The 27,583-nt window shown below is 29.1% G+C and overlaps 1 protein-coding gene across 1 annotated transcript; it reads left to right on the forward strand.

Annotated features, from left to right (window-relative positions):
* The first annotated feature begins 5,756 nt into the window (after positions 1 to 5,756).
* Positions 5,757 to 7,291, forward strand: LOC110412086 (uncharacterized). Its single transcript, XM_021422521.2, has one exon. The coding sequence runs from the start codon at positions 6,045 to 6,047 to the stop codon at positions 7,137 to 7,139; it is 1,095 nt and encodes a 364-aa protein (XP_021278196.1). The 5' UTR covers positions 5,757 to 6,044; the 3' UTR covers positions 7,140 to 7,291.
* Positions 7,292 to 27,583: the final 20,292 nt, after the last annotated feature.

Raw genomic sequence — 27,583 nt, forward strand, 5'->3', positions numbered from 1 at the left:
GTAAAAGCATGTGCATGATTGCAGTGGGGGGCGCTGGCTGCTATGTGTTGATATTAATGCGTGTAGCTTCAAAATCCAGGCTGTTTCATATTCTCTGTTTAATTATTGATAAGGAAATCGTCCACTTGCAGCAAAGAAAAAGGTTGGCAAACAGCCATATCATTTTCGTATTTTCTGATGTATTAAGTAAAATTGCATGGTATGAGCTATGTTTGGGTTTTGGGGTTGTTTTGTTTTGCTTGAACTAATCTATTACATAAACTGAAGCTCTTGTTTCATGCTTGTATTCTCCCTTTGGCAACTTTCCTGGGAAAGATGAGTTGCTGTGTATCTGCATTTGATCGATTTCAAGAGAGGAGAGAATATACTATGAATGGCGAGAGTCATGGATGGACAACTGGTTTGACAATGACATCCGTGTTTATCTATATATTTCATTTCAATGATAATAAAACAGGTTGATACTGTTGGCAAAAGAAGTACCGATGCCATCTTAAGATATGCGTTTAACCATCCGCGTGGCCATAAATTGTAGAGATATGACATTTTGACTTTACTGTATTGGCATTTCCTGAACCTCATTGGGATTAGCTATCGAAAAGAAACCAAGCTCCCTCTTCTTGTATAAAAAATAAAAATGGGTGAGAGACATCCCATACCTGAAAGAATATGAGGAACAAAAAAGGGAGAGGCACGTCATTATCAAGTTTCAAGGGGAGAGATGAGCTAGTAAGGGCTGAAGAAGGAGAGGCATGCAGAAAATCAGGCGATGTCTCTCTCTCTCCTTGTTCGGAGGCATGTCTTGCGCACTGCACATGGCTTCATCCCAACCATCTTGACCGACATAGAATTTGGAGTGTGTTGTTAGTCAACTCCAGAGTCACTGTTATTAACTCCCCCGGATACGACCTGCCCCAATAAGACACGCTCAACTCTCACAATAATTATTAACCAACTCTTTACTATTTTGTTATCCTTCTAACTCATCCAGGTATTGGAAATGGAACCTTGCATACATTGTATATGCCCACTAATTGATTCTCCTTTTGTTCTGTTTATTTTCTGAAATCTAAGATGCAAATAGGTTGTTTTAACCCTACCCTCCAATTAGGGATAAAATGTCATTTTATGGTAAAATACCATATCAAGATAGTGTACTAGTAAGATTACGTTTCTTAAGTCAAGAGGGACAAGCTTATCAATTAAACCATCTGTAACATTTATTGCTACAGTGGGTTTTGTTGGAATATAGTTTAAGCAAACACATTTGTTCTTTGATTCTTGAAGAATCTTAACAATAGCCTTATATGAGACATGCACAACTATTTATTTACTTTTGAGTCGGTTCTGACTCAAATTTGTCAAACTTTGAGTGTGTGTATTTTTCTGGGTAATTAAAAATTTAATGGACTGTATTTCATTGACAAGAAGAAAGTACGGAGGTAGATTGGGACTTGTTTTATACCAAATCTGAAAAGCTCTTGATTAGCTTCTTGTTTTGGATTGTAAGAAGGTAGAAGCGAGTACAGCTGCACATGTACCACATGCTGAATGCCAATCATGCAACAACAACAAAGGCAAGCATGATTGATGCTAAACTTTTTTGTTAAAACCTTGGTTTTTCGATACAAATTCATTCATTAAACCTTTGTTTGCCAGCCACTCGTCCACCGTCGGCATCTTGTTCAAAATCTGAGAGAAGCCTAATCAAATTTACAATTATTTTATAGTTTCTCTTCATATTATATATATATATATATATATATATATATGCATGCAATCCAATTATCTAATATCATTGTGGATCCTGTACATTTGAGACATTTGAGGTTATAAAAAGTGTAATGACACAAAAAGTATCGGATCAAAAAAAAAAAATTACTGAGATCTTTTACAACTTAATTGTCTATTTTTTCGCTATAAATATACAGTTATAAAAATTATTGTTTATTATTTTCCATACCACTCAAGAGTAATATTAGTAAAAAACTTTTACCCTAAATTTTAATTCAACTAAGATAAGATTTTTGTACTTTAACCCTATAAAAAGTCATATGCAGTTAAAGAATATTATTGAGAGTCTTTTTGACCTAATTTTTTTTTAACTTAAAAACTATTATAAAGCTCTTATGAAAAATAATAACTTTTAAAATTAAACTAAAATTGTTTGGTAATTTTAGTTTCATAAACTATTTTTTATAAATAAATTATTTGATAAAACAACTTATAAAAATTCTAGTTTTGATTAAAATTACCATAAGATGTATTTAATAAATAACTTTCTATTAATCACGGATTCATTTGTTCATAAATTCTTTGTTTTTCCTAATAATTTTTACAGAAAGAGGTAAAGGAAAGGAAAATCGTGATTTGCAGAGAGAGAGATAGAGAGAAAGAGAGAGAGAGAGAGAGAGGAGAGATCAATTGAAAGAAATGAGATATATTTCTAAAAGGTAATATTGGGATTATTTAATAAATTAGGACATTTTTTTAAAAAAAATTCTCTTATAAAACCGACATGTTTTTAAAAGAAGATAAGAAAAAACTCTTTTCTATAACTTTTCCTAAAACTTTTTTTTTCTTGTAGATTTTATTCTTTTAAAAAAATTATTTTTTAAAAAGTTTTTTAAAATTTTGTTTGGTCTGGATTTTTACTTTTAAGAGACTAGATAAGTTGAAAAAACCCGAGCTTAAGTCAAGAGTGAGTTTAATGAGCACCTCAATCTAAAAACAAAGATATTTGGACATAAGTGGAACAAAGATTGTGAGTTTGTGATTAAACTTGTAATCTTTTGATTTTTTTTAGTGATTATGTTTGTAAATATAGACAATTAAAAGATTGAATCACCTAAATTTTTGTATTTTTATCTTTCTTTACTTTATTGATTGTGTAAGATTTAAGGTAATTTTTTTAAAAAAATTCTTTAGTTATTTACACAACAATTAATTACTCTCTTTATTTTAATATATTTATTTTTGGTTAACTAAGTTTAACTCCTTTGTTTTCTTTGGTAATTTTATTATTCATCTGACCTTTTTTGAGGATGAATATAGGAAGTCATTTATGGAAGCATATTAATTTTCCTGTCAATTGAAGAGTTTTTTTTTTTTTTTGGAAAAGGTATTTGATAGCTGTCAGATATGCTGCAAGATCTTAGGAGAAAGCAAAAAGAAATAATATATATTGAGATTTGTGGAGTCATTTCATGTTTTGAAGGAGGAGGATAAGGGTTGTTGTAGCCTAAACCCTAAATCAATAAAATACTAAAGAAATAGTCAAAAATAGAAAATATTTAATGTTCAATATCTAAAAATTAATTGAATCGACTGAGGTCTTTTAACTCATTAATTAGTGTGTGTATTTTCTAAAAATTGAATCTGATTTTTTATTTTTTATAATTTTAAAAAAAAACTTAAACAAGAACCCTTTAAATTAGTAAAAAGATCTAAAATGATTTTGGCATTTGCTCTAAAAAAGAAAAATTAAAGGTCATGTCCCATCAAAGCAATCAGTTGGGGGGTGATGAATCACTTTTCTTCTGGATATGCTTTGGGCACATTGAGATCTATACTTGTCGCTTGATACCCACATAACATGAACAGCTCATGGCTTGTCTTCGCTTGATCTCCTCCCATGATATCACTGCCCCACATTTATGTCCTCGATTTAAGTGGGGCCTGAGGGGATGATACGGTGGTTCAACGGTCCAGATCATTTCCAAGGAGGACAATTTCGTATCATGTAGACTGTATTTTCTTCATCAGTTCCCATTAAATAAAGAAATAGACTAGTTCCCGAAATGACCAAGCATTGATTCCTTTCAAGCAGACAGAGATTCAAGTACTCGTGGGGCAATCCGCTGAGACGTTGACGTCCACAGGGTAGTAAGATGGTCCTATAGCTTACCCACGAATACCGTGCGGCTCAATTATTTTGCCCAAATTTATTCATGAAAATAGTTAGTTTAGCTATCAACATTGTCAAAAACTGTGTATTTGTAGCCCAAATCCTTATGCAAGATAAGGACAAACCAACTCAATACATTACTCTTAACAACATAATTATCATATGTTGGGTTTTATGTTGATTCTTGAACTCATTTAATGTTTTTTTTTCTTTATTTTTGGGGTCAATACTAATTTTTGTGTTTCTCAAAAGTTGGTATAAAAGATTCATTTTTGGATCTGGTTTTTTTTTCTTTTTCTGAAAAATGTTTTTAAGATTTGGTTGTGGTGTTATCATTGAGAAAGCAGTAAATACATGAAATCCCTAGGTGAGTGACTCGAGATAAAAGATCGATTGTAAATGGGTTTGAGGTGAGCTTGATCATTGTTATCTTGGATATTTGATAGCAAATTTCATTTTTCCTGTGCTTGTGGATATAAAAAAATTTGTTTCCAATTAATCACGTCTATTGTTGGTGTTTTCTCTTTATGTTTATTTTCTTTATATTTGTTTTCTCTTTATGTTTGTTTTCTTGTTTTGCGTTTCTTGATTATTTGTTGTTTAATTATGATTGATTTAATTTTTAAGTTGGATAATTGATTCCCGAATCACGTATAGTGTAGATGCTCTCTCTTTACAGTACTCTTCTTGTCCTAAGTTTTTTTAATTGTTTATTGTTTAAATTTTGCTGAGTCTAATTTTGTGATTTGGATTAAGGGTTGAATCAACAAGATGACTTCGGCCTACAATTTGGAGCGTCCTACTTGATAATCATATTTAATTAGATGGAACAGATTTGTGCCCAATTTCCTAAATTCAAATTGCCATCTTCAGTTTCTCAACAAAGAAGACGCATTTAGGGAACTCCCTAATTATACCTTTCTTGACTAATTAAATATTGCACAGTGAAAAGCATGTCTCTAATTTGCGTTACATGATCACTTATATTCTTTCAAAACGAATTCTTAATTCCGAAAACTAGTATGAAGAGAGACCAAATTAAGCAAGTTCGCTCTTTGTTTTTTTTTTTTTGGACTAATTAAATAGTATAAAACCTTTGTTTTCTGAGTTACGGGGACTCCAACATGTATTTGGATTTGTATGAGCTAAATCATATAGCGCATGGGTCTGAAGAAGCCACGTCGCACAGCAACCACGCTTCATGTTTAGACTCTTGAAACAGTAGCTCAATTCCCACCCCAAAGCTTATCCCTTCCCCATGTTCTGCTGTTTCATCCTCATCAATTATTAGACTTAACTCTCCAACACTCGACTCTTCTTCTCTTCTTCCTTATCCCCGCTTGTAGTTTGTACTACATGCTTTACTTAGATTTCATTTTGGACGAATGCATTTTGCTTCGTTTTCCTAAACTAAACTGAAACACGAGCAGAAACCAGTGCACAGCACATGACGATTCAAAGTAGTGCTCCATACCTTGGCCGCATATGCTCGGAAAGTTTTTTTTTCCGGCTAATTTATATATGTTTTAGCTTTCAATTCTACCTTAACGTACGATTCCACTAACAACTTGTGGGATTCAAAATGAGAGATACTCAAGTGTTTGATTGTTGGACAATTCGACTACTTCTAGTATTTATTACGTTCATAACATTTATGAATAATCGAATTATTTTCCCATCCAACAAAAAATAATGCTTACTTTACAAATTCTATAATCATGTCATTTTTTATTATCTAACAAAAACATATTTCATTCTTATAAATTAATTAAATATAAAGTACTCTTACAATAATTCAATATGTTGCATCACACTAATTTTTTAATCACATCAACGATTAAGTTTTTTTGTTTTTTTTGTTTTTGTTTTTAAAAGCACTTAATCAGACAATCACTCGTCGACAATCTGATGTGGCAAAACTACAATGAACATTCTAAGAAGGCTCCACAAACTGCCACCATAAACGTTGGGGGCAAAATCGTCACTAAAAGTTTACAATTCCCGCTTACAAATAAACAACGTAAATCATGCCCTATTGCCCATCTTCACTCCCCCAAACCAAGGGTTTTTTTGTTTTTTATTTTGAAACCAATTCCAAGACAAAAGCAGCATCTGTTTCGAACCAAACAAAGTAAAAATGAAGAGAGTCTTCAGCATTATTTTGCTATTATTACTTGCCATTATCTCCACCGTCAACAGCTGCCCGCCGTCTGACCGGGCAGCGCTGTTAACATTCAAGGGAGATCTCCACGAGCCTTTCTTGGGCATCTTCAACTCATGGACGGGCACCGACTGTTGCCACAACTGGTACGGCATTAGCTGCGACCCTGAGTCACACCAAGTCGCTGACATTAACCTCCGTGGTGAGTCCGAAGACCCTATCTTCGAGCGAGCCGGCCGGCCCGGTTTTATGACCGGCGTTATCTCAGCCGAAATATGTAAGTTACCTCGCCTCTCCAGTATTATTATAGCCGATTGGAAAGGAATTACTGGCGAGATTCCTAAGTGTATTGCTACGTTGCCGTTTCTTCGTATTCTTGATTTGATTGGTAACAAAATCTCGGGGGAAATTCCTTCTGATATCGGGAGGTTGCAGCGTCTCACGGTTTTAAATATTGCCGATAACCAAATATCAGGGAGAATTCCTTCTTCGTTAACGAATTTATCAAGCTTGATGCATCTGGATTTGAGAAATAACAAAATCTCGGGTCCGATCCCGAGGCAATTCGGGCGACTCAGGATGTTGAGCCGGGCTTTGTTGAGCGGGAACCAGATAAGCGGACCAATCCCCGGCTCGATATCTCAAATATATCGTCTTGCTGACTTTGATCTGTCCATGAACAAAATATGGGGGGTGATTCCTCCGTCTATCGGGAGAATGCCGGTTCTCGCGACACTGAATTTGGATTGCAACAATATAACGGGTACGATACCAACGACTCTTTTGACTTCCGCAATAAGCAACTTGAATTTGAGCCGAAACGCGTTGGGAGGAAAAATTCCGGATGTTTTCGTGGCGAGATCATATTTCACCGCCATCGATTTATCCCACAACAACTTTAGGGGTCCGGTACCAAGATCTTTGTCGGCGGCGTCTTATATCGGCCACCTAGATTTGAGTTACAACCATCTCTGCGGGCGCATTCCGGCAGGAGCACCCTTCGATCATCTTGAAGCTTCCTCATTTATGTATAACGACTGTCTTTGTGGAAAACCACTTCGACCTTGTTGATCCAATCAGCCATATCTTCTCAATATATATCTTCTGTATCATGCCGGTGTAAACCTAAAGAGAAATTAGCATATGTATTTTGTTTACTTCAGTTTCCCTCTTTTATTTTTTATTTCCGTTCAAATCTCTTGTAATTTGCTACATCATAGCAACCCTTAGTTTGTAGTAACGGGTGAAGCCAAATTATATTTCCAAAAGAGAAACAAAAGTCATCTAACATGCATATTGCATATTACCTGACTGCATTTAAATAAATGTTCAAATATTATGTTTCAAGAAATTATTTTTCACATAATATTTGAAAAAAATCTTGAATTATTTGAAAAAAAATTAAGTTTTATTATAACATGTTAGTATGTCACGTGATATAAAATAATTAGTGATATTTTGATTAATAACTATTAATTAACCATTAGTTATAAAGGTAAATTTAATTCAAAATAAAAATAAGAAGTTGATTAAATATAATAAAAAATAAAGACTTATTTAACTAATTATTGTTCATCCAATAGATATCTACTTAGTTGCATGAATTTGCAAATACACGTTTTTTCCTATTATTTTGATTAAATCAATTGTCTTTTTTACATTATGTAGCTTATAACGTATTATTATTATTATTATTATTATTATTATTATAACAATGTGTCTACAAACACTCATTTAAGTGATATTTTATATATATAAAAAATTATATATTTAATGTATTGTTTGTAATTGTGTTCGGTGAGAGTAATATGTTCAATGAAAAAGTATTTATTAAAGTAAAATTTTTAACTAATTTGGACAAGTTCTCATAAACACAAATATATGTTAAGTCGGAGCATATTATTATAAATGCATCTTGGTCAACAAAAGAAGGAATGTGTTTATCAACTTTGGTGGTGCTTGCTTATTATGTATGGGAAGACATTACACGTGAAACAATGGTGTGATAATGACTCTACGAAACTGCTCATTGAAGGGAGTGGGGGCTTAACCGTGGACAATTAAAAAGCTTGGCGTGGCAACATGCACAACAATTAAAGCTGTGAATTAAACTGTTTCACTGTATAGTTATATAGTTGGATTGTAATATCTATGAAGCAAGTTATTTTGACTCTATTATTCATGTATATACAAATCATAATTTTGTCAGTTAATTTTTTTGAGATTTTTTATTTCGATCTTTTAATTTTGAAAAATAATATTTTACTCATAAAATTTATAAATACTAATGTGTTAATTACTGGATTGCTAAAAATTAACGATTTTCTATTTTTGACCAAATAATTGATTTTGGACATGTGACAATGTCACATGATCTTATTTATGTGAAGTTATAATTTCTTTCTTTCTTTTTTTAAGGTGACCTATGAATATAAATAAAAAAAAAAGACGCTTAAGAAATAATATTTTGAAGAGAGAGATTCTGAAGCTAGCTTTAGTTGAGTAAGGAAAAATCCAAAGCATTGGCTCCTTTTTGCTTTGGGTGTCCATAATTCTAATAATGTCCAAAGGATCACCATGTTTCCTTGAGCAACTCAAAAACCTCTGTTTCAAGATTGTCGTTGAATCACAACATTAACTAAGTTCATTTTGAATTCAAACATTTAATTCATTGATTGATGTATAATCTTCGTTTATTGAGCAAGATTCAAATCTCTTATCTAAAAAAAACCCAACTTCATTTTGTAGAGAATCGGAGGATTAACAAAGTGAGAAGGATCAGAAAAACAGAGAATGAAGAAGAGGATTTTTTGATATTAAACTGTAAAACCAATTTGTTCATTTTCAGCTGAGTATTTATACAAGCATTTTGAAATTCAAAAGAAACTGCCCTCAGCTTAGATGTAGCCTCGGGATCTATACATAACAGACTCAGCTTACATGATTGGAATTGAAGAAGCTAGACTTTCCAGACAACGGTCACAATAGAACAAAGATGCTCAACCAAAACGACGAGTTTACAGTCGTTTAGAACCAAGAAACTAAAACAACAAAAACTCAAGTTGTATAGAAACTAAGAAAGAAACATAAACATAAAACGACCTTTAACTCATGCGTTGCTTCCTTCTCAGCTTCCAGCTACTTTGGCCTACTTCAACTAGTTTCAGATCATTCTTTCAACATAACTCCTTGATCTAGAATTTGGTGAACTCCCAACTTTGCTCGAAGCAACTCAAACCTTCTCTTGTTAAGATCCTTAGTAAATACTTCTGCTAATTGATCACTAGTCTAATAGTAAACAAGCTCAATTTCTTGACCTTTAATAGATTCTCTGATGGAATGAAACTTTACTCGAATATGCTTAGTACGACCATGATGAACAGGGTTCTTAGCTATAGCAATAGCTGACTGATTGTCCACATGTATAACAGTTCCCTTCCTTTGAATGAATCCCATATCCAACAAAACCTTTCTTAACCACTTAGCTTGATTAGCAGCTGTTGAAACTGCTATATTCTTAGCCTCAGCAGAGGACTTACCTACAATTTCTTGCTTCTTTGAAGCCCAGGTTAAAACAGTACTTCTGAATGTAACAGCTTATGAATTGTGGTATGAACAGAAGCCTAATGTTTCACATATGAGGATTTTTGGTTCTGTATGCTATGCCAAAGTACCAGATGAAAAGAGATCAAAGCTTGATCCTTAGTCTATTTTGGCTTAGAAAAGAGATCAAGTGATTTGTCAAAAGGTTACACAAGTTTACAAGTTGTTTAGAACCAAGAAACTAAAACGACAAAGACTCAAGTCGTATAGAAACTAAGAAAAGAAACATAAACATAAAACGACCTTTAACTCATGCGTTTCACAATTCTTGGTTTAATAATTGTGAAACGATGACATTTTTACTTTCTTCTTTAACACTCCTTCAACTAGCTGTTGCTTCTTCTCAGTTCCCAGCTGCTTTGGACTACTTCAACCAGTTTCAGATCATTCTTTTAACACATTTCTCTTTTACTTGTTTTCCTTCTCCCTCCATTTAATTCTTCTCTCTTTTGTCTCTTTCTTCTTTTCATTTAACATCCATAGCTTTCACACAAGCTGATTTGGGTGGTCTTTTTCCCTCCTATTAAAAGCCTTTGCAAAACATATTTTTCCTTCTTTTTATACCCGAATTTTTTTTCTTCTTATTCTTCTTTTTTTTTTTTCAAATCTTGTATTTTCACATATATGAATTTACATGTAATTGCCACATGACCAAAGTCAATTAATATGGAAAACCATGAAAGCCATTCAAAAGCTTTTGATGATTAAGTGATAAAAACATTATTATTTACAAATGTTTACTATCCAAAAACATGATTTTTTAAAATTAAATGATCAAAACAAAAATTTTAAAAAATTAAAAAATTAAAAAAATAATTTACTCTAAAAATAATTGAGTTAAGTGACTTCATGGCAATAGTGTTGTGTTAAATTGATAATTGTTTGGAAATGATAAAAGTTTTAAGAGTATCTTTTTCAAATTAAATCTGTTAAAATTTATACATTTGAGTCTAAATGAAAGTCCAATTAATAACACAAAATTATTATTTTTTCTTTGAACTTAATATGATTTTGGAACAAGAAATTTTCTATATGCTTCCAAAATTCATGACTAGAGCTTCTGTCGATTTTATTTTATTTATTTATCGATGTCATCAAACATAGTGTTAAGTTTTAATTGTAGATATTTCATAATTGATACCATTTTGATTTAATAAAATAGATTCAATTATTTTGAAACTTAACCGACGTGGCCAAAATATTAAATATAACTAATTTTATACATGATCTATATGGATAAAATCTTGAGTGGATTATAAAAGTAAGTTATAGTAAAAAATTAATTAAATAGCTTTGGGCTCAAAAAAGGAAAAAAAAAATTGTTAGGACATAATTATTGACAGTGAACTTGAGTTAAAAGGTGGTAGCCATGTTAGCATTTCTCGCCGTGTCAATAAGGGTCAAGTAAGCATAAATTATTGCCAATCTAATCAATCAATGCCACATCAGTATATAGTGAATAGCACATTACTAAGAATATGCCATGCCATCTTAATTAATATCAAATCAGTTTGGTTAAAATGTCACATTAGCATATTTAATGGTCAAAAATTAATTATTTTTGATAGTGAAAATTAACAAATTAAAACATACATGAACTCAATTTATACAAATTATTATACAGAGACTAAATTCTTATTTATTTTATGATACATGAAGTAATTACATAATTTTACTGATAAAATATAATCGAATGATTTATAAAAGTAATTTATAGTAAAAAAGAATTAAATACTGAAAAAAATAAAAACTTTTAACTGATGCAACTTAATGCTACTAATGTATAATCCCTCTATTGTTTTTTTTTTTTAAAGTAAGCTTTTACTGATGCAACTTAATGCTACTAAGGTATAGCTTAGTGGCTTATTAAATACACAAGGAATAGAAAAAAATAATAATCCCATAATATCCAAATACTCTAGACTTGGAAATCTCTAGTTACATTATAATGCACACTAAGTTTAGGAGAACACTCGTTGCAGCTCAATAACTCTTTGAGCACCTTTCTTTGCAAGCATATTGACAACATTATTAACTTCTCAGAAAACATGAGTTATTTTCCGCTCCCTTGTAGTGTTTCGAACTTTCCATATGAACATTTTAACTCAATTGTTAACTCTTGCATTTTTAAAAACATTTCCCATAGTCTTTTGTTTTTTGCCAAATCAATCTTTAGAGTCAATATCTATTCATATACACCATGCACGTAAATTTTCAAGTTAATATCAACATACATTAAAAGTTTTCCCAATGGACAATTGAGGGTCTAATTGTTGGTCACGTAGCATGGCCAATAAGGCCTTGGATATGCTTGCCCTTTTTGAAAAAAGTCAAGGTTTTTTTTTTATGGTTTTTATGTTTTTGGAGGCCATGTATTTCTGTCTTTTCCTAATGCCATGGTTGCAGAATTTTCTTCTCTTTATTGGAGTGTTCTCTTGCTTTCTCTCTTACTTAGAGAAAAAATTTGGAGAAAGAATGAGAGAATGGGATGAGAAAAGAGGAGAGATCAAGCATGAGAGAGAGTTGAGGATATGAACAAAAAGAAGAAAAATAAATATAATATAAATTTATGATTTTTTAATTGATTGAACAGATTAAATAGAGATAAACAGTTTTCTTTCTCTTATTTTTCTCTTTTCTTCTTCATCTTATTTCCTTACCCATTGTTTCACCTTTTAGTTATTTATTTTATTTATTTAATTTTAATTTATGCATTAATTCAAATTTATGAAATTAGTTTAAAAAATGATAAGAATAAAAAACAATTAATTGAAAATTAATTCTATGATTTTTTGTTTATCTAGCTTTTATTATTTGGGTTTTTATTTTATTTTTTATAATGTTAATGCTTCCATATAGAAACCAGAAACTTTGATGTAAGTTTCTAATTTCCTTTCTTTTTATCTCATTTGGTTTGTTTATTCAAACTTTTATTATTTTGATTCTTTATTATTTTTATTTTTATAATGTTATTACTTCCATATAGAAAATAAAAACTTTTCAAGTAAGTTTCTAAATTTTTCTTTCTTTATATGTCATTTGTTTAAATATGTGGCTCTACTCCTCTATTGTAGACATCAATCTACTTGAACCTTTATGAGATTGAATTTTTTTTTTGATACTTTTTCATAGTTTTATAGAAGATGGAATGCTTATTGTCACTATTGGGAAAGAAGCTCCACCGAGACGAAATGTTAAGGTCATTGAAATGTTAGTCATTTATCATATATTTTATGTGTTCTTAAGTTGTATATTGCAACCTACATTCATAATTCTTAAAATAGATTACCACTTAAACAATTATGCAACTTTTGACCATTTCTATATACATTGCAGTTGACAAAGAGCTTCATAATTGCTTATGTTATGCGAGCATTATATGATTATTGAAATGTAGATATATTTGAACAAACATTACTTTACTTATATCACACGAGTGCATTGCACGGGCATACTCTAGTGATATTAATTTGAATCTCATTAATTAGGAATGTTGTATTTTTTTTTCATTTACTTATAATTATATTTTTATGATGTTAAATAACAATTAGACATTTTTAAATAGAAATTATATATGGAAGGTGTAACAATATTAGAAAACCATAAGTTTAGAGGAAATTGCCATTCAATACCTAATTATAATTTCATGTTTTTAAGAGTTGGAATCTAGTTATATTTCCCAAAAGGGACACTCCAATGATTAAACTTGAAACTCAATCTTGGGGGTCTTAGGTATAAGTGTCCAAGAAATAGGTTACCTATTGAGGCTCACGGGTTCAACTTGACTCGAGTCGGATTTGAACACAATACTTTGAATTTGGTTTAAAAATGATTAAATTTAACAATAAAATGAACATTTTTTAGAAAAAAAAAAGTAATATTTTCTTTGTTTTTCAAGTTTGATTATTTATAACCAAGTTAAAAAGTACAATGTTAAAATTATAATTGTTTAAAGATGTGTGATAAATTTAGACCATAAATTGATAAATTTGAACTTTATCCCTAACTAAAATACATACTATATACTTTAAAAAAAAATTCTTTTTTTCATTTTTAATTTCTTAAAATTTTTCATCCTTTGCTCATTTTGCAAAAACGAAAGTTTGTTTTTTTTCCATGTCAGCACATTTAGGACAAAAAATGGAAACATGACTAGGGATGGACATAGAAATTTTTTTAAGTAGTGTCATTAGGATGATACTTGAAAATTTTTTTCCTCAGTCCAAGATCAGCTAAGAAACTACTTAGATCAAATTTAACATAACTTTACTTAAAAGATTGTTGAGTACCATTATTATTAGAATTTTGTTATTGTTGCTCGGGATTTGAGCCTTGTGAAACAATTTCTTTTCTTTTAAAATATCTTTTCATGGCTTATTTATCTCAAATTATAAAAACTTATTAAAAAATATGATCTTATATAGCAAATTATCAGGTTCAATAGCTAACAATATGGTAAGTTTTTATTCATTGATTAAAACTAAATATACGCATTCACAAGCACCCGAGCATTTAGCTTACTGACTTATGTATGATCTCCCTCTAAAAAAGAGTAAGGTTCGAATCCCTTCTCTCCCGAATATAAAAAAAATAAGCATCCACAAACCACATTAAGTTAAATATAAAAATCAAATAATTAAACAATATATCTACAAAATAAAAAAAAAAGAAAGACTTATAATTTCAAGATATTATTTGACATGCAATACTATTTTTTATTAACTAGATTGCAATTATGAATCCAAACTATCAAATTAATCAAAAAATATTTAGACATGACATATTTAAAAATTTAATTTGGGTTGAAAATTACTTAAAATTGAAGCTAGATGAGTTATTTTGAGAGAGTGAAAAACACAGCCAAGGATCGAGAAGAAGAAACGTCACTACAGTCCCAAGAATAGGACTTAAATTTTTGGAGAGAGAGAATAGTTTAGGTTTTGATTTTTTTAATAAAATCTTAAATTATAGAAGAAAACTTTTTATCTTTCCATGTACTAGTTAAATATTAATATATAAATTACTTTTTGATAAATCTACTTTCACTTGGAGCCTTTGACCCTTTTCTCGACAAAATCATAAAAAAATTATTGGGTTCATTAGTATATTAACTACATAAAATTTTAGATAACTAGTGTAACAAGTAATATTTTTTTGCATGACACCACTTCTATGAATGTAGGTCCGCCCTTGAACATGATAGTTATAAAAGGCTAAGAGGAAGGGTGTTAAGACATGAAATAGTTGAAGATGAAACTATTAGAACACGAAACTAGAAAATCAAGAAATTGGCTTCAAGGCATGCAACAATGTCACTTTTCTTAAGGTTTTATTCGCCCACACTTGTAGTGTACAAAAGAGTTACTAGCGTATAAACTTTGAAGATACAATGAAGCCTAATTTATGTTTTACATTAACATAATCAGTCCAATGAGCATCACCAATGTATGGCAAGATTATCAAACTCCTATGAAAGTTTTTTGCAGTAAAACAATATAGAAATATTCTAAGACGAATTTGAAAATGTGGGGAGAATGATTGCAAATTATTTTTCTTTTGTGTTTTTCACACATTTTCAAGAAACTAGAAAGTCCTATTTATAAGCAAAGATACATTTTTCTTGATAGACACAACTGTCTATTTCTAATAGACACAATTGTCTATTTTCTAACAAATATAATTGTTTGTTTTTTAACATAATTATTTGAACAAAACTTAATTGTTTAAACAAACATAACTCTTGAAAAATCATAATTGTTCAAAGGACTTTCTTCCTTTCATTCTTCCATTATTATTGTTGAAAATGTTCCAACAATCCCCCATTATTTTCAAAATAATCTAGATTTTCGATAATCTTAGAAATCAATTATATAAATGAATGTCTTCCTATTGAACCTTCATTTAGTGAAAACATGTTAAAGTTAATAAAAATTGTATGATAGACTATGCTTTAAACCAACTATTCGATTTGGTTAACTGAACACATCTCATACAATGATTTCAACATCAATGAATGCATAATATCCGATGACACATTTATGGCTGTGTGTATATATCCTTTTTTCATGACTGTTGTTAGAGCCAAGCTTTTGAGCTCCTAGAAATAGCTATATTTTACACTCACATAGGTAGATCCCATCAAGAATACCCTTATAACTAAAGCATTTTAACAAATTTATGTTATGGGTCTATTTAAGAGTATATAACTCATCATTTCCTTATCATTACGGGTATCCAACACTTTATTGCGGATGGAGTATAATAATCATATTATAGCAGCCACATACAGATGGTGTACATTATTGAACTCAAGACTTGACGTTATACCAAGCGTTGAGTTAAGTTTCCACCATGGGTGACTTTCAATTTATAAGCTTGACCCCATCCCCTTTAAGGTCTTATTTATAAGATCTCTAGCAAGACTTTTCATTAAAAGATCCATCAAGTTTTCACCAGACTTTACAAAAGTTATAGTAATCATTCTATCTAAAATTAATTTTTGAACATAGCTATGTCTTATCTAATATGTCTAGACTTTTCATTAAACACTTGGCTATATGCTCTTGCTAAATTTACTTCACTTATCACAATGAATAGAAATTGGAAAATTTGGTTTAGGCCACACCAAAGAGTAAAATTCTTAGCCATTCGGCTTCTTTGGTGGTAATAGTCAATGCAATGAATTTGGTTGCCATAGTGGAATATGTTATACACGTTTGTTTCTTTGACTCCTAAGAAATGGCATCCCCAAATCCATCCACTTGTAGAAGCATGATTTTTCAAACTTATAATCCAACTAGCATTTGAATATCCTTTTAGCATTAATGGATATCGATTATAGCAAAGACCATAATTGGTTGTCTTCTTTAAGTCCTTAAGTACTCTATTTATTGCTTACCAATGTAAATTACTTGGATTACTTATGTATTGACTTAATTTTCCAACAACAAATGCTATATCTTGCTTTGTACACGTCATTGCATATATTAGGCACCCAATTACCTTTGCATATTCTACTTGTACTACTAGCTTGTCTTTGTTGGGTCTCAGCCTTAAATTAGAATTATAAGGTGTAGACATTGGTGTACAATTTGACTTATTGATAACTTTATTATATAGATTTATTTTGTCACATTTTGAGAGCTTAAATAGCTAAGTCTTTGAGATTTTATGTTAGAAATTAAGTATTTTAGTTATTTTTCTTAGTTAAGTTCAATTGCATGTTGATTAGTTTAGTTATTTTAGTTTAATTTTATATGAAATTGCTTTAAATTACTTTAAGGTTAGTTATTGCTAAATATTTGATTGCTTTTGTTGGAAAATTGATAAAAAGGCCATGTTTGGTGTGAACTATGCAAGTATGGTCAATGCTTCTCCTGGACATGTTCTAATATTTTGAGCATATCTTTCAACTCAAATGTCCAAATGATGTGATTTTTGAACTATTGGAAGGCTAAGAAATAGGGATACAACTTTCATTACCACTTTACCGAGTTCAACCTAAAAGAAGGCAAAAATCAAGTTACAAGGTGAGTAGTGCAGTAGAGATGGCATAAGAGAGGAGCACCATAGTGCCACCTGAGAGTAAGGCACCACAACATCCAAAAGGCAAGGCCGCGACTTCCTAAAAATTTTTTGACGAGATTTTGGAACTAGAGCTTTTAGAGCCTATTTAAAAAGCCTTTCAGAGGTTTTGAAGGAAAGGGTAGCAGGATATTTCTCTAGAGACAAAGAGTAAAAAACAAAGTAAGAAAGGAAGAGAATTTGAGAGAGAATCAAGATTACAAAGCTTTAAATATTAGTTTTGTCTCTCTATTCTTGTGTTTTTTTTTATTTTCTTGACTTGGATTAATAGCTAATTTTCTTTAGATGAAGTTTTTATTAGATATTATGAGCAAAACTATTTTTCTAATATTGTCTTAGATTTCAACATATAGTTTGAGTATTTGTTTCTCTTTTATTTATTATGAATAGGTATAGTTTTGCTTATTCAAATTTGCTATTAATGCTTTTGATTGTTTGACCAATAATTAATTGATCTGTGAATCTAATTGAGATTCGACAGAAAGATTTTAGATTAGACGAAGGTTTGAATGGTGTATGTTTACATCACGTAGGTGATCTGATTCATGATTATAACACTAGATTAATAAACCTTATTTAATTGATTACTATAGATATATAGTGACCCAATTAAGTTAGGTATTTGTGCAAGCATTTTGACGGAGACTTGTATATTGTTGGATTCTAAGATAGTAAAATCACCCAGGAATATAAATAATATGAGAAGTTGGTATCAGATGAAATGTTGAATGAACCTATAATCCTAGGTTTTAATTTATTGCCTTTCTCAAGTGAAATTTTAGTTTTTGTTCATTAATTTAATTTTAATTAATTTTCTAAAAGGTTTACTTAATTAAATAAGATTAATTTGTCATAATTTTAGTACTTAATGAAAATTTAAGAGCAAATCCCAGTGGGATGTGATCTTGGACTTACTGTTTATATTACTTGTTCAATACGTATATTCGTATATGCAAAATCAATAACACTTACCATGCTTTATTATAATCTTTTGAATGTAATGAGATTGAGACAATGTTATGCCATCATTGTCTCTTATCATTCATTTATCAAGAATACCATCTGTTACACCCTTATTTTTCATGTCAAACTTATTTGAAAAGACCTTTTTTGGCGTTAGGGCGTTATGAAGACACCAATCTTAGCGAGGTCAGAAACTCTACTAAGTTAAAAACCAACCTTGGCAAGGTTAAAAACCTTACTAAGATGAAAAATAGCCACACTCCCATTTTGGTTGGCCAGACTAAAGATATTAGAATCTTTTACTCTTTTGAAAAAAGCCTAGAGAAAATAAGTATTCTTATTTATTGAAGAAAATATTGTTGATTTATTCTCAACTTGAATATATTATAACTAAAACTAAATGTGCTATTTATAGTGTGATAGCTCCAAATTCTAATAAAACTCTACTTATAATTGTCTAATACAATTGAAATAGTTAATAAGAGATTTAAATAAAATAGATATTTTATTCCTAAATAGAACATAACTAGCCTAATCAAATAATAATATTTAAAGTACTAAAAATCCTAATAAAGATAAGAAAAGAATCTCAACCTAAATAGAATAAAGAAAATAAAATCATAAACAAACTAAAATTTAAAAAACTAAATTAAATAAAATAGAATTCTAGATGCACTTGCATAGCATTTTTGTATCCTCCACTTATTCCAAATGAGTATCAAATGACATCTTGACCATTATGGAACTTATAATAGGCACACTTGTCATATTTATCTTGTAGCCATTAGTCAGCACAATCTCATCAAATTGTTGATGCCATTGTTTAGGTATTTGTTTTAATGTATACAAGGACTTTACAAGCTTACACACATTCTTTTTTTTCTCAGTTGACAACATTGTACCTTAATATATAATCGAAATGTCAAATAACACATCAAGGTGTATGTTTATACAAGCACCATTACACCTTTATTGCACAATAGGAATGCCATGTCTAAGATATTGAATATCTAAGTCGCACCATTATGCCTTCTATTATAAAATAAGAATGCATCATCTATTAAGATGTTAAATTTACATATTGACACCATTATACCTTCATGTATAATAAGAATGCACTATGCCCACATTTTGTTTCTTCTATCACATAGACCTTTATCAACTTAAGATGGTTTACTTTAAGCTTTTTATCCTTTTCATCTTATTTGTGACTTCATCTTGGTTGCAACAATCTTTTTTTATTTGAAGATGACTATCAAGGTCCTTAAAAGACATATTTTCTTTCATATGCTTTAAAGTTTTCTTAGTATCTCTCCATGGTAGGAAAAGTACGTCAATTATAAAAGACATAACAATAACCTCATTTATATCAAGATCATATATGAATATACAAAATCCTTCTTTCCAACCAACATACGTTTTTCATGCATATCAAGTAAGGAAAGGAAACTTATGTTGTAATCTGATAAGGAATCATTTTACCATTTTCCTTGTCAACATCAATGTAGTCTAATTTCACAAAAATCAGAAGTCAATTCTCTTAGTGTTCCACTTACAATAGTCATTGTTGAAATGAAATAAAAACTTAAGATTGTTAGAACATAGAACTAGAAAATCAAGAAATTGGCTTCATGGCATGTAACACTGCCACTTTCCTTAAGATTTATTCAACCCCACTTGTAGTGTATAAAAGAGTTACCAGTATATCAACCTCGAACATACAACGAAATCCAATGATTGATTATGCTTTGCATTGACAAAATCAATCCATTAAGCATCCATCGGTGTATGACAAAATTATCAAACTCAGATAAAGTTTTTTGGTAGTAAAATAATATAGCAGCAATTTAAGAAGAATCTAAAGAAAATGAAGAGAATGATTGGAAATTGTTTTTTCTTTTGCCTTTTCCACATATCTTCAAGAAACCAAAAAGTCCTATGTATAGGCAAATATACCTTTTTCTTGACAAACCTAGCTACTTATTTCTAATAGACACAATTATCTATTTTTCAACAAATATAATTGTTTGCTTTCCAACATAATTATTTGAACAAAACTTAATTGTTTAAACAAACTGAGCTCTCAAACAATTAATTATAATTGTTCAACGGACTTTTTTCTTTTCATTCTTCTATTATTATTGTTAAAAATGCTCCAACATAAACTTCAATTAATATTCCTCCTTTCATCCGACCAGCTTTGTACTTGTATGGACACAATGAGTGGATCAAGTCAAGGGCGATTTACAAAAGGGCAAGGGGGTAGTAGACCCGCTTGAATTGTTTTAGTTAGTATTTTATATATATATATATATATATATATATATATATTATATTTTAGATATTTTTAAGGGATTTAGAGAAGGGAAGGGGGCAGTGTACATTCATTGTTAAAATATATTTTAAATTAATATTTTGTGATATTTATTTAATTTTAAATATCACTATACAAAATATTATATACAATACAAAATATTAAACTTTCCCTTAGCGCCTCACTTCCTTTCTTTCCTTTAAAGCCTTAACGCCTTGCTTCTTCTCTTTCCCTTAATGCTAATTTCTCAATCTTCAAGAAAGCATCGATATTTAGCAAGCATTTGTTTATTTTAATTAATTTTTTTCGTATTATTTCTTTGCTTCATTTTATTTTTGGGTATTTAACAATCTACTTTATCATTTTCAATATTATTACTTTTCTTTTCTTTTCTTGAGATTTTTACTTGCATCTGCTATCTTTTTTTTTTTTGCTTCAATAAGAAATGTTAGATTTTGAGACTTAAATTTCCATGATTTTTTCATATTTTTAGTTTTTATCTATGCTATAGTTTTAATCTTTATTTAATTGTTAATAATTATTTCATTCTTTTAATACATCAGGCATGGATAAGTTTGATATGAGAACTAAATGGGCTCGACCCGAATCTCTACATAACCCAAACTAAGGTCTAGTAGTGTTCCTATAGAACAAGCTAACCAAAGTTGAAAAATCCACAAATTTTCACCATTTTAAGGTTGAGTTACTTTACGGTATAGTTGATTTTCAACTTCAAGAGCTGAACGAGCTCTTTGATAATGTTAATACAGGGTTGCTTTCACGCATAGCTTGTCTTGATCCATGCCATTTCTTCTCAACTTTTGACAAATAAAAATTGATTCAACTTGTTAAGTTGTATCCATTGGAATTTGATGATGTACATCTCTTGGCACTTGATGATCAACTTAATAATTATATTTCAGATATGAGAAGTAATGCTGACTTTGATGATCTAAAAGGAGTTGTCGATCTTGCTCAAAAGATGGTTCAAAAGCAAAAGATATTGAGTTTCCTTTGGTTTATATGTTGCTAAAGTTGCCATTAGTTTGGCCAGTTGCAATAGCAACAATTGAACGAGCATTTTTTATTATGAATCTCATTAAAAGTATACTCTATAACCGAATGGGAGTTGTTTAGTTGAATGATTGTTTAATGACGTTTATTGAAAGGGATGTTTTTGAAACTATTGGCAATAAGCAATTATGAAAAGATTTCAAGACATGACAAATAGAAGAATGATATTGTAATTTATAAACATTAAAAACTAATTTGAAGATCGTCGTATTATATATATATATATGCATAATAATTTTATATCTCATTTATTTGTGATTTTTTTATTGAAATGATGACCCTCTTGATTAGCATTCTAGATCTGCCACTGGATCAAGTGGAAGGACTACATTAGGAGAGTTAAGGAGAAATAACAAATTGTAAAGCCAAACTCTTGCAAACCCCAAGAAGACATATTTAACCGAGAATTCCAGCAATGGCTTGTCTATCTCCCAGGGATGCCCAACCACTTGTAAACTTTTGGGTACGCTAAAAAGCTTAAAGCTCAACTCACTTTGAACAGTGAAGGAAGAAGAGATACTGTAAATGTTGGACTTAGGTCAATTTTATATTGTTAAAGTATGAAATTAGTTGCATCAATAACAGAGTAAATTCGTAATTTTCAACGTAAAATCTAAATTAATAAATGACTTCTATTTAACTTGTTTTTATATATTTTATATAATCTAATTATTCTATAAAAGCATTATTTTTATGATATAAAAATCAAAATTGAAAGTATGTGGTATGTCACAAGTTAATGAAAATGATTTGAGTCAAACTTGACTCAAACCGTCTAATTCCACCTTTATTTTCATCTCTTCCACTCACTTGATTAATCTAATCATTTTAAATAAAATTTGTAATTTAATTACATTAATCTTAAAATCTTTTTTTAACCATTTATTAGTTTTAATTGAAGCTTAATTAAAATGTCATTTGTTATTTTATATTACGTGATGTTAACTTGACATACTAACATATTATAATTGATATTGATGTAGCATATTGATATATCATAATTGATTATAATGTGACATGCTAATCTAACATGATAACATAATAATGTGACATATTTCACCCTTTACATTAATGTCATGTCATTGTTATGTGAATATAAATTAACAAGTGACTTTTTTATTAATGTGAATTAATCAATCATTAGTCATAAAGGCTTATTTGATCTAAAATAAAAGTAAAAAGGTTTAATTGAACACAATAAAAAAATAAATGCTTATTTGATTTTTCTTAAATAATTTAGAAACTTAATTGAACAATATGCCAAATAGTATTTATCCCTTACAAAAGATTTAGTTAAAATTTATTCAATATTAATTTTAGTTGCTTACCAAACATTTTTTATTAGAAATTTTGTACTTAAAAATTTTCAAAACTAAATAACGCAATACTCAATTTTTCACTGTTGACACATTTAGTTAGTATTTCATGGACTAACAGCATTCATCATCATCAAAATTTGTGCACCATAAATCTTTTAATGGTGGGTTAGTAAATTTAGACTTTATCCAAGTGCAAATAAATTGGGGTACAAATAATTTTAAAGTCCTATCTAATTCATTTTTTGCATATCAATTATTATTTGTTTTATTTTCACTAAAAAATATTAAACATGAAAAAATAAATATACATTATAAAAAACAAAGAAACATAAAAATAATCTTTATAAACTCAACACTTTTTGTAATTTTACATAAAAGTTATCATTTATATAAGTATTCAGAATATTTACATAATGTATAATTTTATTCATATATAATATCTTACAATATTTTGATTAACTCAACATTAATTTGAATGGCTTAACCATGAAAATATTAATGTGATGATTTGAAGTTTTGAAGTGATGATTTTTAAATCAATTTTGGTAAGTATGATTTAAGGCATTTGGGTCAAGCTTAAACTTAACATTTGGGCTTCACAAAATAGACTACAATTGGCCCAACAGCTAAGAAGTTTCCACTTTGTCCAGTGCAAAGTCCCTTGTCACCATGTGGAAAGCAACTCTTAAACATCTATACTATGGCATCCATCTTTTCCCCTCATTCTCACACCATATTCCAAATTGTGTCTTCTCCTTTTTTTCCCACTAATCTAACTACCTTAATTCCACATTAAATTTGTAATTTTCTAATTTCTCTTTTTTTGTATTATTATTTTTTTAGGTTTGTAATATTGCATTATATTTTGTTAAATTTGGGCAGAATAAACCGAGTCCAATGATCAAAGTTGAATCCAAGTTAATTATTTCACAATTACCTTAAATTATCTCAAACAAAATAGAATATTTACACAAGATATACTATGATCCTATTTTAAGGTCAATATGTTGCCATCTCGTTGTAGCTATGTTCAGGGGCGGAGCGTCCCTTTATGATGGCCACCCCAAAGTTTTTGAAATTTTTTATACATTATATATTTTTTAATAATTTTTAAAAATAATTTTTTATTAAATAATTAATATAATTAAAAAATAATAAAATAACTTTATAAACTTCATTCAATTTTATTCAAATTTTTAATTTTTTTAATTTTTTTAATTTCTCTATCCATATTTTTCTCTTTTCTTTTCTGTCCTTATATTGCAAAATTATAAAGAGATAAAATTTTTATTTATATTATTTAATTAATTTATATTATTATTATTATTTATTTTTTTCAGTTCTATTCTATTTGCTCATATATTTTCAGTTTTTATAGATTTTCTCTTTTAAATTTCTACGAATCATCAACTATATTCTTTTTTTTTGTTATATAAGTTATATCTCCTACTTGTCATGATTTTTTATTTTCTATTATGTGGATTTTATTTTTAATAATTTTAATTTTTAAAAATTAAAAAATTATTGTATATGTAATTCTCAAAAATAGATTCTAGTGTTGCATTATTGGTTATTGTTTAAAATTTCAGTAATATATTATTTTTATTAATCCTAATTATATAAAAAAAAATTATTTTGAGTATATGTTTTTAATGTACTTTACGTTTTATATTTAGTTGAAAGGAAATTATCTTGAGTATAAGAAAAAATTATTAATTATGTATATCGTATTTAACTATTTATATTTTATACATTATAGTTTAATATTTAGTATTATAAACTTAAATATAATAAAATAAGAATAGTAGATGTTGACTACATTAATTTTTTAGTAGTTTATATTGAGAAAGGCAAAACTTTGAAACAAAATGGATGATAAGTTTCTTACAAATAATTTAGTTGTTTATATTAAAAAAGATATTGCCATTGTCGAATAAAATTTTCTTAGAGCACTATTATAAGTTTTTTCTTTTTAGTTTTTTTATTTACATGTTATAAAATTATTGTCTATTATAAATCTTTTGATTATTAATGGTTAAGTTCAATATATTAATTTTAAAAATTTTTAACTTTTATTCTTCTTAGCCTTTGACCGCCTAATAAAAATTGACTAGCTCCACCCCTGGCTATGTTGGCAGTGAGAATTGATCCTTATGAGCAAATATTTAACCAATGTTAGTTGCTATTGCACAAGGAGTGACAATGTGAAGTTACATGTGTTTTTCACTAAGCTAATTTTTTGTACAAACTGACTCCGTTTATGCTCATCATCTTCCATATCAATAACTTCTTCCAATACAAGAGGATTATCTTGATGTTACTAAGCCTAAAGCTTGTGTTACTTAGAGGGTTCTCGCTCCTATGTATACCTAAAAAATATTTTCCAGGATGCACCACTGCAAACAATATAGAAAAATTAGTTAAGTTCAATATACCTAAGTATTTGAGAGGATATAAATTTATAGATAATCATAAGCGTTTGCTTGAATCTAATTATAGAAGAGGTGTACAGTCTATTTTTATATATTAAAATTGCTATAATTTTATACTTTTTTGGTATTTTTTATTTCAAAATGTGTTATTTTCATTTAAATAACTATATTTTTTTATATACTATTACTCTCAAACTACTAATTAACTAAAATTTTGAAAGGCACAACTCTTTATTGGGTGTTAACATTTCCAAACAATTTTTTTTTCATCCATGTATAAGTTTAATTGAAAAACTAATGTGTATATCATTATTAAAACGGTTTAGTGTCTGACTATCCTAAATAACAATACGCAATATAATCATAATGTAAAATTAAAACAATGAATCAATCGATCTATATTTTTTATTATTTTATTTGTTTCATTACATTTTTTACTGTGCAATGTCTCATTTATAGCACCATTGTATCTAAAAACTAAAAACTAGGGTATCCATAATATTGGCTAAAATATTGAGGTGGCGTTAGTACCTTATAATATAATCATATCGTAAAGAATGTGATTGTTGGGAAAATAACGTTATAGTATTTAATATATTAGGAAAATGCTTATTAAAATATTAAGAAGATAACATTGTAGTATTTAGTTTATAAACAGTTTACTGAGACTGTAATGTTAATATCCAAAATTACTCTTATATATAAAAATACAAGTTTAATATATTTGTATATTTTTTATTGTAAAATTTTAGATGATATTACCCCTTAAATAAATTTTTAATCAAATATATTTTGTTTATTTATTCGGACTAGTTGCTAAAAAGACAATTACTTCTTGCAATTTGTTATTTTTGGTTTAGTAGAGAGGAAAATAGAAAAGAAAAAAAAGAGAAAATAATAACTTTTATTGGATTTTTTTGGTAAGAATCTGATACACACAACATAACTAGTGGTTAAATTGAACTAGAAGAACAAAGTAAGTGAATATTACTTTGTTCCAAATAATAGGCTAAGTCTAATATTTTCTTGCAAATAATAGGGGGAACTAAGGCTTTCATGTTTCAAAGTCAGATTACAATACATATATACACAGCCATCATAATTACAGGGAGAGATTTTTTAATACAACTTAATCTATTTAGAGTTGTCCTAAGATATGGGAGTCGCATGGCTATTACACAAAAGAAAAGATATATCATTTCACGAGATCTACTGCAAACATATATAATAGCATTTTTTCATCTATCATGTACATCACTTTCAAAGAACTATGTTGCCTTTAAAAATATCTTCAATATAATCTCAAAGTTTTAACACACCTCATTGAGATCAGTTTTGAAGGCATCTAATTTTGCTCTTAAGTTTACAAACTTGTCTATGGGAACTTAGTTTTCCAGCACATGATTATTTATGTTCAAAATATTTTGTTCCTTGGATTCATAGCTCTTTTCAATAGTTCCTAATCTAGAAACATCAATATGTTCATCATTTTCAACAACATTTAAACATAATTGAGGCCATTCCAAAGGAAAACATCTGTTTTTCATTTTAACAATCATCAAAACACTGCTTGAGGGTTCAAAAATAGTGCAAGCTTTGTTTTGAAACAACGAAGAATATTCATTATCAATCATCTGATAGATACTAAACAAATTTTGGCTAATGCTTGGCACTAGAAATACATTTGAGGCATACCTAGTGCTTGCAAGGGTAGAAACAACAATTGTGCCCTTGCTTATAGATTAGAAGTAGTCTTTATTTCCAATTTCAATTCTTGCAAATTGACTTGGATCAAGGTAGTAGAATAAGGAAGCTTTTGGTGTCATGTGGCATGAACAAGCACTGTCAAGTAGCCAAGGTTTTGAAAACTTTTCTAAAAATGCCCTCGGATGCCATGAATAACAATTTTTCTATTGTCTCAACTTCTTTTATCACTTGAGTTTGTTGATTTTGTTGATTTGTTTGTTTTTACAAACTCTCTCAACATGGCCTAACTGATTGTAACTCTTTCACTTGATATTAGGCCTAAACCAATAAACATTCTCTGAATGATTTCTTCTTTTACAATGTGTGTAGAGGGGATACTTGTGTTTCTTACCTTGCACTTCTTGATTTGTAACAAGTTTTCTAGCTTTGTCTACCTTATCACCGTAAGATTTCTTACTATTGCTTTTGAGGACTGTTTTGTCCTTGAGCCTAACTTGTAAAGCTGTCTAAGTGTGCTCT

Source organism: Theobroma umbraticum, unplaced genomic scaffold (assembly GCF_002168275.2).
Source record: "Theobroma umbraticum cultivar Fairchild unplaced genomic scaffold, ASM216827v3 scaffold_95.0, whole genome shotgun sequence".
Lineage (NCBI taxonomy): Eukaryota > Viridiplantae > Streptophyta > Magnoliopsida > Malvales > Malvaceae > Theobroma > Theobroma umbraticum.

What these genes read in the sequence shown, in the direction of transcription:
- LOC110412086 (XM_021422521.2), top strand. Translation starts at nt 6,045, where the DNA reads ATGAAGAGAGTCTTCAGCATTATTTTGCTATTATTACTTGCCATTATC.